The sequence below is a fragment of the Bubalus kerabau genome, chromosome 4 (genome assembly GCF_029407905.1).
Source record: "Bubalus kerabau isolate K-KA32 ecotype Philippines breed swamp buffalo chromosome 4, PCC_UOA_SB_1v2, whole genome shotgun sequence".
Taxonomy (NCBI): domain Eukaryota; kingdom Metazoa; phylum Chordata; class Mammalia; order Artiodactyla; family Bovidae; genus Bubalus; species Bubalus kerabau.
This window is the reverse complement of record NC_073627.1, coordinates 19,293,506-19,306,173: the sequence shown is the minus strand read 5'-3', so window position 1 is coordinate 19,306,173 and position 12,668 is coordinate 19,293,506. Positions and strand designations below refer to the sequence as shown.

At 47.9% G+C, this 12,668-nt stretch overlaps 1 protein-coding gene across 4 annotated transcripts in view; it reads right to left on the bottom strand.

Annotated features, from left to right (window-relative positions):
* Window positions 1–8,397: 8,397 nt before the first annotated feature.
* The window catches only part of MAP3K14 (mitogen-activated protein kinase kinase kinase 14), a 44,087-nt gene continuing 39,816 nt past the window's right edge, over window positions 8,398–12,668 (bottom strand). For all 4 annotated transcript variants that reach the window (XM_055575649.1, XM_055575648.1, XM_055575651.1 and 1 more), the window contains 4 exons: window positions 12,534–12,640; window positions 11,949–12,093; window positions 10,871–10,971; window positions 8,398–10,500 (listed from right to left, as the gene is read on the bottom strand). In XM_055575649.1, the coding sequence (XP_055431624.1) occupies window positions 10,336–10,500; window positions 10,871–10,971; window positions 11,949–12,093; window positions 12,534–12,640 (518 nt within the window). In that variant the 3' untranslated portion in view covers window positions 8,398–10,335. The remainder of the gene's footprint in view (window positions 10,501–10,870; window positions 10,972–11,948; window positions 12,094–12,533; window positions 12,641–12,668) is intronic.

The window sequence follows — 12,668 nt, the reverse complement described above, 5'->3', positions numbered from 1 at the left end:
GGTGGCCAAAATTTTGGAGCTTCAGCTTCAGCATCAGTCCTTCCAAGAAATATTCAGGATTGATTTCTTTAGGATTGACTGGTTTGATCTCCTTGCTGTCCAAGGGACTCTCAAGAGTCTTCTCCAACACCACAAGCCAAAAGCATCAATTCTTTGGCACTCAGCCTTCTATATGGTCCAACTCTTACATCCATACATGACTACTGGAAAAAATATAGCTTTGACTAGATGGACCTTTGTTGGCAAAGTAATATCTCTGCTTTTTAATATTCTGTCTAGCTTTCTCATAGCTTTTTTTCCAAGCAACAAGTGTCTTTTAATTTCATGGCTGAAATCACCATCTGCAGTGATTTTGGAGCCCAAGAAGATAAAATCTATCACTGTTTCCATTGTTTCCCCATCTATTTGCCATAAAGTGATGGGACTGGATGTCATAATCTTAGTTTCCTTTGCTTGTTTTACAAAATTTCTCTGGGAAGTTTAATCAACACCTAAAGCCTTAACTTTTCCATAAAAAGCAACTGGATATGGATAGAAGGAAAAATTATTATGGTATGCATCTCATTGCAGCACTGGGGTTTAGAAGCAAAAAATCTGAGGTTGACTCAACTTGGGACCTCTATATTCAACCTGGGAATGTTCTATTAGGGATTCAAGTGACATTTGGTAGTGTATGAAATAATATCGACTTCCAACTGTGGATTGCTTTATATAGAAAGGCATTGATTTTGTATTCTGCAATCATCCTAAAATCTTATTGGTTCTAGTAGCTTTTTTTTTCCTAGTAGCTTTTTTAAGATTCCATAGGGTTTTCTACATAAACAATAATATTTGTGACTCAACATAGTCTTCTTCCTTTTCAACCTGGATGTCTCCAAGTTCCTTTTCTTGCCTTATTGCACTGAGAATAATCTCTGGAACAATGTGGAACAGAATTGAGAGTAGATATTCTTGCTTTGCTAGTGAGCTTAGAGGAAAATATCCAGTATTTCATTACGAAATATAATGTTATAGTTTTTCTCATAAATGCTATTTATCAGGTTGAAGAAGTTTCCTTCTATTCCTACTTAATTTTTAAATAGGAAGGGATTTTGGGTTTTATCTGATGCTTTTCCTGAATTTATTGAGATTATCATGTTTTTCTTATATTCTGTTAATATAAGTTATGTATGTATGGCTGTATGTGCTCAGTCGCTCAGTAATGTCTGACTCTTTGTGATCCCATGGACTAAAGTCCACTAGGCTCCTCTGTCCATGAGATTCTCTGGGCAAGAATACTGGAGTGGGTTGCCATGCCTGCCTTCAGGGGATCTTCCCAACCCAGGGATGGAACCCAGGTCTCCAGCATTGTAGGCAGATTCTTTACCGCCTGAGCCACCAGGGAAGCCAGGGAAGTTATATATAGCACGTGCTAAATATATTACATATTATTCTGCTAATAATTCTATTATAATTTGTTTATGGTGAGATCTTGTATTCCTGGGATAAATCTCACTTGATCACAATGTACTACCTTTTCATACATTGTCAAATTTTATTTTCTAACTTTTAAGATGAATTTTCACATATATGTTCATGAGGTCTATTGGTATGCAATTTTCTATTCTTATAAAGTCTTTCTTTTTATAATGTCTAGGATGTAAGGTTTTGACAGTAGAGTAATGCTGGCCTCATAGAATGAGTTGAGACATGTCCCGTCTTCAATTTTCTGAGTTTGTGTAAAATTTTTATTATTTATTTATTATGTTTGGTAGAATTCACAAATGAAGCCTGTGGACCTGGACCTGGAGTTTCCTTGTGAGAAGATTTTTAATTACAAATTCAACTTAAAAACTAGATACAAGGTTATTTAGCCTTCCTATTTCTTTCTTTTTTATTGTGGTAAAATACACATATCATAAATTGCCCTTTTAAAATTATTTTTAAGTATGCAGTTCAGTGGTATTAAGTATATTATCATGCAGCCAATCACCACTATCCATTCCCAGAATATCTATTTCTTCTTGAGTGAGGTTTTGGAGTTTGTATTTTTTTAAAGGAATTTATCCATTTCATTTAAGCTGTCAAGTTTATTGGCATAAATTGTTCCTAATATTCCCTAATTATTTTTTCATATCTGCAGAGTCTGTAGTGATGTTACCTCTTTCATTCCTCATGCTGGTAATTTTGGTCTGTTTTTTTTTTTTTTTCCCTTGTCCAGTTTGGCTGTAGATGTATCAGTTGTGTGGGTCTTCTCAAACCTGCCAGAGATATGTCTGATTCCTGAGTGGTCACATTAAAGTAATATCTGCAAAGCAATAGGCTCCTGCAGTCATAGGCTTCCAATCAGCTTTTTATGATTTCACTCTTATACATGGACAACCAAGCATCACTAGGCATTTGAGAAAACTGCTAACATAGGAGAGCTAGACCGAGAGAAAAGACTACTCCAGAACACCAGAAGAGAAACAAGGGAACTGAAAAATTCTAATCATCTTCAGAGACTCAGAGTTTAAGATATTCAGCAACATATATATTGCATCCAAAGAACAAGAACAGGATACTATTTTAAAAAGAACTATGAAAGGAAAGAGCTTTTTAGCAAACAATTAAAAAATAAAATATAGAGACTATTCCTAGAAGGTAGAATTAAAATATCAAGATGATGTGAGAGAAAAGGATCAAAAGGAAATCCAATGCTGGGTTACAGAAAGGAGATTCAGAAAGAATGGAGACCATGGGAGAAGAAAAGCAAAATCAGTATTTCCCTGAGCTGAAGGATGTCATTAGCTTAAAAATGTTTGCTGAATACCCAACACTATAGATGCCAAAAGATCTTTGCTCTAAAAGTTCATTGCACCAGGAACAAAGGATTCCTAAATACTTCTAAGTGAAAAACAAGTTAACAACAAGGGAAGGAGAATCATACTGGCGGTGGAGTTAGCAATACAGTTGCTTTTAACATTCTGAGGGAAATGGTTTTTAACCTAGAATTTGATATCCAGCAAAACTATCATTTCAGACATGGAAAAGTAAGAAAGATTATTCCTATTTTTTTGGAAGTTATTTGAGGATGTGCTAACGCAAAATAAAGGTGTAAAACAAGAGAGTCAGGGATGAAAGAGCATATCCAACCCAGGAGAGCAGCTGAATCCCAGATGTTAACTGTATAGAGGCCTACATATTGGTGCAATAGGATGAAGGATCCTGGGCAATTGGTCTCTGAAATAAAGAAAACCTAACAGAATAGTTAACTAGATGTAGAGGTTGAAGAAAACAAAGACTTTGATAAAAGCAAAGAGTATAAGTAAAAGGCCACTAAAAAACAAAAACAGGAAAAACAAAAAGCTGTATGAGAAAGAAAAGGTAATTGTGGTACCTTTTATGGCTCTGCAGTGAACAGTTTTCATGTAGTCATGATAATCCTATTTATTAACTTTCAACATTTAGAATCAATATATAGGCAAAATTTGGAACATAATTAAGGTTATGGGACAATGTGAATGCTATTCACCTTGATATTAAAAAAATAAACATACAGGTTAGAGTCTTTGGGAGCTACAAGGCAGGAAGGAAAGTTGAAGGAAAAGGTAGGGTCACTAAAACATCTTACTATATGTGTGTCAAAAGATACTCTCTAAAGTTGATGAAAAAATAAATATATTAAATTTACAAAGGCATTAGCAGATCTAAAAATAATTGATGTTGGGAAGATGGGGCAGGGTGGTTCCATTAGAGCGGGTAGGTGGTCCAAGAAGAAGCCTGTGCGCTTGTGGAGAGATGAAATGGTAAGCAGGCAGAAAAACAGATCAAATGAAATAGTGGTGGTTGCTCTGAGGAGTGAGGCTGGGGATGTGGTAGAGGGGATTCTTGCTTTTCAATCACTGAATAAGCTCTTCAGTACTATTTAACCATATGCATGTATTTCTTGGATAAAGTTGAAAAGAAATGTGGAGCTCCAGGGGTACTTCCCTGGTGGTCCAGTGGCTAAGACTCTGCCCAGGGTTTGATCCCTGGTCAGGGAACTAGATCCCACATTGCCACAACTCTGAGTTGGCATGCTGCAACTAAAGATTCCACATGCCATGACGAAGATTGAAGGTCTTTGTGAAGATTGAAGGCCTGGTGTAGCCAAATAAATATATTTTAAAAATGCCGAGGCCAGCTATTGTCCAGGGATTGTGCTAAGGGCAGAGGACACAGTGATGAACATACACAATCTCTGCCCCTTGGAGCTTTCAAGCCTGTGGCTGTAACCACAGGAAACCCTCCAATCTCTATTTCATATTCTCACTTGACCCTTCAATTTCTATTTCTTACTCCCACTTCTCCTGAGTTCTAGACTTAAACTGCAGTCACTGATTACACATTTTCCCCTCAGGGGGCCTCAACTTCACTTTGTTTAAAACCCTATGGATTCCTTGTCAAAGCCTGAGATGAGTAGTTTGAATAGAAATCCCCTTTCCTATTGTCATGACTAGGTGAGCTAGGGGCTCACCTCTTCCTAAAGACCTCCCAGACTCTACCTCAAGGCGCTAAGCTGAGGAGTCTTCCTCCAGTTGCTCCCTTCCCGTCTACCCCCAGGCCCCCCCACAGCAGACCTCTATCTAAGTGCACAGCTTCTTGCTGACCCTCAGTTAGAGGTGGGTTGGGTGTGTGGTTTGCTTACTTTGAATCTCTGATCCTCTACACAGAGTCAGGCACAAGGTGGATTCTCAGCAAAAGTCTGTGCAAAGAATGGTTTCCTGGGATTTCGCTGGTGGTCCAGTGGTTAAGAATCTGCCTGTCAATGCAGGGGATATAAGTTCGATCCCTGGTCTGGGAAGATCCCATCTGCCATGGAACAACAAAGCCCATGCGCCACAACTACTGAGCCCACGCTCTAGAGACCATGCTCTGTAACAAGAGAAGCCACCACAAGGGGAAGCCCGTGCACCACAACTAGAGAGTAGCCCCTGCTTGCCACAATTAGAGAAGTCTTTGCATAGCAATGAAGACTCGGTGCAGCCAAAAATAAATAAATAAACAAAATTATTAAAAAAGAGAGAACGGTTTCCTTATTCCTCTCACCCCGCGAAACCCTTCAGATTATCTCCCATTTTTGGCCTCAAGTTCATACCTTGGTGTCCAGACTCTAGGATGGCCAGTTCTGCATGTTTGACCCATCTTCCTTTCCAATCTCTCATCTCTTGATAAACTCCTCTCCCTGGTTTCTTCATTTATCCTATCATCCCAGCTAGAGACCTGGGTCACTTGCAACCTCCTCACGTCCCCAGCTCCTGACCTTCCCACCACTATTAATGACCTAGTGCACATCCTTTCTCCATCTGCACTGCCTCTCTCCTCTTCCGACACCAAAGTCAACACAAACCCAGGACTCATGATCCCCTCAACACTCTGTGCTGAGTGCTTTGCATGCATTCAACCCTCAGGGCCACACTCTGCACAGATGGCCATGACTCTCCTCTCATAGATGAGGAAGTTTGTGCAAATCACACAGCTCTTAAGAATAGCACCACGACCTGTCAGATCGGCTCCAAACCCCATGGTGCTACCCGCTGTGCTGGCTGAAATTTCTCTAGGCCTCTAGCTGATGTAATACAATATGGACCACTGATCCACATTCATCCTGACCCCGGCCCCAACCTGGGCATTTCAATGACTGCAGAACAAGCCTGTTGCATCACACCTGCTCACATCCAGACTCTAGGGTGGCCTCAAAGATCCTGCATAGTCTGATCTCTGCCTTTTTTCATCTCCTGGTATCCAGTTCCCTGCCTTGCCCCAAGCTCAAGAGGCCCTGGAGCATGGAGGGAACTTTTGTGCCTCAGTGCCTTTGCATATGCTGTTTCTGATACTCAGAAATTCTCTCTCCTGATAAAAATCCTACTCATGCCTGACAGCCCAACTCAAATCTCCATTGTCATTATCTCTGTGACATACCTGGCTGTCTAACCCAAATTTTAATTTTTAGTTGACTCATTAGACTCAGGGCCTTAGCACAGAGTAAGAGTAAGTGCTGACAAATAATAAACGCTAGAGAGGGTGTGAGGAAAAAAAACCCCTCCTATGCTGTTTGTGGGAATGTAAATTGGTACAGTCACCATTGAGAACAGTATGGAGATTCCTTTAAAAACTAAACAGAGTTACCATAAGATCTTACAATTCCACTGGAGAACGTCTGGAGAAAACTCTATTTTGAAATGATACCTGCACCCCAATGTTCATTACAGCATTTACAACAGTCAAGACAGGGATGCAACCTAAATGTTCATCAGCAGATGAATGGATAAAGATGGTGTGGTATGCACACACACATACACACACTGGAATATTATTCAGTCATAAAAAAGAATGAAATAATGCCATTCACAGTAACATGGATGAAGTGAGTGAGTGAAAATCTCTCAGTCGTGTCCGACTCTTCACGACCCCATGGACTATACAGTCCATGGAATTCTCCAGGCCAGAATACTGGACCACTCCAGTATTCTTAGTCATTCCCTTCTCCAGGGAACATGGATGGACCTAGAGATTATTATACTACTGAAGAAGCCAGATGGAGGAAGACAAATATGATATGACTTGTATGTGGAAACTAAAAAACAAACAAACAAATGAACTTATTACAAAACAGAGACTCTCAGACACAGAAAACGCATAGTTACCAAAGGGGAAAGCAACTTCCCTGATGACTCAGGTGGTAAAAGACCTGCCTGCAATGCAAGAAACCTGAGTTTGATTCCTGGGTTGGGAAGATACCCTGGAGAAGGAAATGGCAGCCCATTCCAGTATTCTGGCTTGGAGAATCCCATGGACAGAGGAACCTGGTAGGCTACAGTCCACAGGGTTGCAAAGAACTGAAAAGGACTGAGCAACTAACACTTTCACTTTCAAGGGGGTGGGTGGGTAGGAATAACATGCACACTGCTATACATTAAAATAGATAACCAAGCAGCTGTAGAGCACAGAGAACTATACTCAATATTTTGCAATAACCTATAAAAGGATCTGAAAAAGAATCTCTCTCTCTCTCTTACTGAATCATTGTGTTTACACCTGAAATTAACACATTGTAAATCAATAATACTTCAATTAAAAATACAATAAAATACAGTTCTCTAAGATTAAAAAAAAGAAAAAAGAGAAGGGGATGCAATAAACATTGTAGGAGTGATTTAAGATGTCTGCATCAATTTGTTTGTTGAGGGGAAAGCCGTTCTCTGGTTGTTGATTTTTGGCACGTTTTGAAGGGTGGCCCAAGTCGTCCTGGGAGAGAAAGTTCTGAGAAGAAAGCCTCCAATCCGGGGGTGGGGGAGATCTGGGCCCTCTTGTTAGACACTTGGGAGATCCAGGGCCCTGAGGGGAAACCATCTTTGTTCAAGGGCACAGAGAGAAGTGCAAAGCACGACGGAGGGGATCAGTAAATATCTGTTGAAGCACACTGCTTTTCTCTGCAAAAGCCTCAAGCACCAACCACGGAAAAACACTTGATTTGATTTGGAGCGGGGGTGTTTCCTCTGTAGTTTGGGGTAATTCATATATCGCTTCCTGGGCACAGGGCCTCTACTCTTTCTGTGTGTCCAGAACGCCCTTACCCCTCAGTGTGCACGCGTATCTGTACACACACACACACACACACACACACACACACAGTCGTGCGCCGCGCAGGGCCAACGCTGGGCGTGGTAGCCAGGGTAGCACCGCCCCTCATTCGCGGGGACCGCGGGGGTCTGGCTGGGGGTCGACCTTCCTCTCCGGCGCCCGCCCGCCTTGGCCGATCCCCGGCCCCCGCCCCCCTACCTCACTTTCACTTTTCCCGCCCGGCCCCGCCCCTGCCCCGCCGCGCGCCCGCCCGCTCCCACCTGTTACCCCCATGCTGACCGAGACTCTGTACGGGAGGCGGGGAGCGGGCTGGTGGCTGCTGCCCCTCCGCCTCCAGTGCGCTCTTTGGTGGCAGGCTGTGGGGGGCGGGAGAGATGCGGGGGGTGCGGTGGGGTGGGGTGAGGGGCGCCGGTGCCTGTGATGTCGCCGCCTCTGTGACGCTAGCCCCGCGGCCTGTGGCTGGGCTTGGCAGTTGGTGGAGGAGTCTTCCAGAGAAGGGGGCTCCTTCCTTGCCCCGCAGCCGGAGCTCCTCCTTGGGAGACATCCAGGAGGCGCTGCTCTCTGTTGCCGGCCCAGATGGGTAGCCGATGGAGACTGGTAAGCCTGAGGTCTGCTGGGCTGAGCTTTGATCTGCCCTGGGCATACTGGCAGAAGGCCGCTGCACCTTCTGCGTGCCCAGGATCCTCCAAGAACCTGCTGAGCTTGCCACCTTTGCCCCAAAGTGTACACATGTATCTGTGCACCGGAACTTGGACAGATTCCTGTTGTAGAGCCAGGTTAGACGAGGCACCCTGTGTGCCAATGACGTCCATCCTCAGGTTCTGTCCCAGCGCCAGGGAATTTACTTTGGGAAAGTCATCTCTGAGCACGTGCAGACACCCAGGTGGCTGGAAAGGCTGACAGTTCAGGCCCACTCCCAGTCCAGTTCCCTGGGAGCCAGGCCTCAGGGACAGAGGAGTGACTGGGACAGTCTTGGTTCTGGGCATGCAGTCTGCCTCCACTACCCCTGCTTGGTCAGTGCCCAGCCCTTGGCACCCTGCTCCTTCTCCCCTCAGCCTGGCACCGTTTGGCCAGGGACTTCCCAGCTGTCACCACGTGGGGCATCTTGTCTAACTGGTCTGAATGGATAGCCCAGAGGGAGGACTGGAAGTGTCACTGGGAGGAGTGGTGGGAAAGGGCTGAAAACAGTCTTTGCCCAGGGTGGGGCAAGACTGGATAAGATCCCATCAAGAAGCCAGAGGGAAGCAGCTGGTAGGATGTGAGGTTCTGGCACAGGCAGGTGGGAGTGGAGACAACCACGGCCCAAACACACTTGTCATTATCTCAAACTTTATTGCTTGCAAAGTTTTCTACCATGTCAACTCTGCAGTGCAAAGGCTGCAGTTCTTCACATCCTGGGGGCCGGGAGTCTCTCCTTGGGGAGGAGTAATGGCTAAACGTGGATAGCTGGGCAAAGGTCACCTGGCAAAATGTGGGGATGAGCTTCTCCCCAGGTGGAATCTCAAGGGATACCCCCTTACCCCACAGCAATTCACAGTTGATTAATGCTACATGAGTCCTGATCAGCTGCCCCCCAAAAGAAGAGGCTGGCCTCGGGGGGCACATCTTAAGGAAATCTGGAGGACGTTTGAGGGGTCACATGCATGAAGAAGGGTTAAGAGCTCAGTCCCTTCCCCCCATCTCCTGGCTTGCTTGTGCCCATGCAGAACCGCTGGCCTGCCCTCCTGGAGGGCAGCCATGAAAGTGCTTTGAGGTCATCAGAGTGCAAAGTGCAGCAGGCGGTGCCCTGGAGACCAGGGCCGGCAGGGTCAGTGAGTGTCCCGGGAGGCTTGTGTGAGGGTGTGGAGGGCCGGGGCCTGGGTAACAGGAGTGCCTGCGTCGGGTGCTTTCTGCGGAGTCGATCGTGCTCTGTCCTCAGAGCGTTCCTGTCAGGTAGGTCTCATGTCAACCTCCACTTCCACAGCTGAGCGAGCTGAGTGCCAGCTGGGCAGGGGCAGTGCTGGGCCTGCGGCTGGGCTCAGGGCCTGCTGCTCTGGGGCAGACTGGTGGCTGGTGGCAAAGGGGCATGTGTCTGGGGGCTGAGAACCGTGTCACTTGAATGCCTTCTCTGGTTCTTCTGAAGCTGACCTCAGCTCAGGGCCTGAGTCGTGGCACCCTGAGAAGTAGCATTCTCTCCCAGGGAGACCCCCATGTCAGGCGTCTCTCCCTCCCTGGCCTGAAAAGCTCCTAGAGCTAGAAGAGGGGTTGATGGCCAGGCAAAGCTGGACAAGGGGGTCAGAGGGACCCCTCCACGGACGCGAGGGGAGGCACACCTGCCGCCCCAGTCCTAGCCTGGGCCTGGAGAGGGGGTCGTTAGATGCTCACACCTGCCTGGAAACTGAGGGCCAGCTCACCCACCTCTCCTGACCTGGGCCGGAAGCCACTCTCCCCTGGCTGCCAGCAGATGGTCACTGATCCTAACTGGGTCAGGCCAGCTTGTCGGGACCGAGGCAGAGAAGACCCTCTTTGTTCCTTGTGGGAAGAGGCCTCCTTTCTTCCTCCTCCTCTCCGGTGGGCTCAGGCAGGACCCGGGTGGAAGATCCTGGGAGGTGTCCTGCTGGCACCACCTTGCTGCTGCCAGCCCCTGGTCCCGCCACTGAGCCACGGGCTGGCAGAGCTCCGGGAGCAGGCAGAGCCTGTGTCTCAGAGCATCACTGAGCACCGAGAAGGAAGGCCGCTTCGGGCCGAGTGGAACCAGTGGTGGAAGGCTGCTTAGGGCCTGTTCTCCAGCTGGCCGTGCTTGACCCTCCAGCTCCAGGCGAAGCTGCCGTCTGGGGCCAGGGCGCACTGCAGGTCGATGCCTGAGTCCGGCACCTCCATGTCGTAGCGCACGGGCTGCCCGTCCTTGGTCACCAAGCTGAAGGCTGCAGCTGGGATCTGGGGGCAGAGCAAACCAGGGGGCCTGAGAGCGGCCGGGGTGCTGAAGGGTTCCAGCAGAGCAGAGCTAATGGCTTCCTGCTGCACTGGGAGATACTTCCCTACAATGCAGTGGGCAGCCTTGGAGTATGATCTGCCTTTCATTCTGGAAGACTTGAAGAATCTCACCCAGCCCAAGTGGGTGGGGATCCTGAGGACCCCTCAGTCACCACTGCCAGTCTTGCCCTGGGACCCTGGGGGGTGGACATCACAGGGCCAACTATTCCCTCTGGTGCCATTTCTACTTATTCAAAAGCTTCCTTCCTGGAGGACTGAGCTGGGCACAATGGATTCTGAGAGTCTGCCCCTTGGCAGGTACCTGCCCCCTCACCTGGCTGCTGATGCCAGTTGCGATGTCTCCCACCTTGACGCGGTGGAACTCCCGGATGTGCAGGTGTTCGCCATTGAGAGACTGTATTTGGACTTTCACACCTAGAAGTCAGGCAAGGTGACCATCAGGAGAGTGGCTGCAAGCTCCCTAAGACGCCCTAGGGAGGGGGAAGCAGGGTGGCTGAAGAAGCTGCAGAGATGGCTTTAGGATGGAAGGACTGTAATGTTATACCCTGCTAGCTCTTCATGGCCATGTTCTGTCAGTACCAGAAATCTGGCCTGCACAATGCAAAGGGCTAAGGTTGGCTCCTGTGTGGAAGCAGTATTCCAACTTATACACAAAAAGCAGAAAGGAACTGGAAACAAAGATTCTTAGATTGGTTTGTGGGCAACTTAGATGGTAATGTTCCCTGAGGTGGGACAGCCTCTGGCCAGGCATGGGGCTTGATGCCATGAGTCACACTGGCCCGGGAAAGGCCAGGGAACTGTGTGCTGATTAAACCCTTGTTCTATCAAAATCACAGAATGACCTCTGCAACCACACTTGAAAACAAAGAAGTTCCACACGTGCTGTCTTTCTTATCTTCTGACTTCAAATCCCAGAGGAGGATCTCAGGAAACCTATTGCTAAGCTCTGTCTTTTTTCTTCCATTTTTTGGCCACACCCCACGGCACGTGGGATCTCAGTTTCCTGACCAGGGGTTGAACCTGCACCCCCTGCATGGAAGGCAGTCTTAACCACTGGCCCGCTGGGCAAGTACCTCTTGCTGAGTTCTTGATTAAAATGCTCATGGGCTCCTGTTCTTCCCTTTCCCTTCAGAAATTCAGGTTTTTACTTCAAGCCAGGAGAGACTGCTCTCTACCCGCAGCTAGAGGCTTCTGGGACTCCATCAGCTGCCCATGAGGGGCCATGGTCCTTCACTGCCCCGTAAGGACAGGCTCTGAGTTTAGTTTACTCTAAACTGACTCAGTGGCCAGGCACCTCAGATTCTGGGTGCCAGGTAGCTTCCTCCTCTCCCTTCCCCACTGTGCCCGACCCTCAGACTCCCCAGTCCCAGGCAGAGGTCAGGGGACTGTACCGTTGAAATAGCTTGGTGTGTCAGTGGGCCGCCCCCGGGCCAGCACCATGTTCCAGCTGGAGCTGCGGGCCTCTGCCTGGCTGCTCCACGAATGCACGCCAGAACTCAGTGTGTCCCGCGAGCTCTGAGAAGCCTTGGACGGGTTCTGAAACGAGAGTGGGCACAGACTCAGGTCCCTGGGCTCAGGGAACCTTCTCTGGCCTTGGTCTGCTTTGGCGAGGGAGTGCTCCTGGCTTGGGCTGGAGCGTGGCTCTACTGGTCACTGTTGGGACTCAGCACGGGGCTGAATTCTTGAGGGGCCCCGGGGCTGGAGGAAGGTGGCGATTATTCTCTATGGGGACTAAAGCCCAGCCTTTCCCCTCACTATCTTAGTCGCCAAACCAGTCCTGCATTCCCAGGTGTGCTGGAGATGGACTGTTTCATTCTGAGGAACCAGGACCCCCCAGCCCCAACGAGGACCCCTCCCATAAGAAAGGGGCGACCCTATCACCTGCCCTTTACCCTCTACCTGCACTGAACACCTCCACGGGGTGGACACAAAGCCACCAGCCCTGTGCCCAGGCTCCTGGTCCGTGGCCCACTCACCTTCTCACTGTCGTCTGACAGGGAGAGGCTGTCGACGCTGAGGCATGAGAGGATCTGCTCCTGCTCCTCCAGGGAGAACGGCTGGGACAGGCTGTTCAGAAATAACTCTGCAGAGAGAAGCAGAAGACGGCTGTG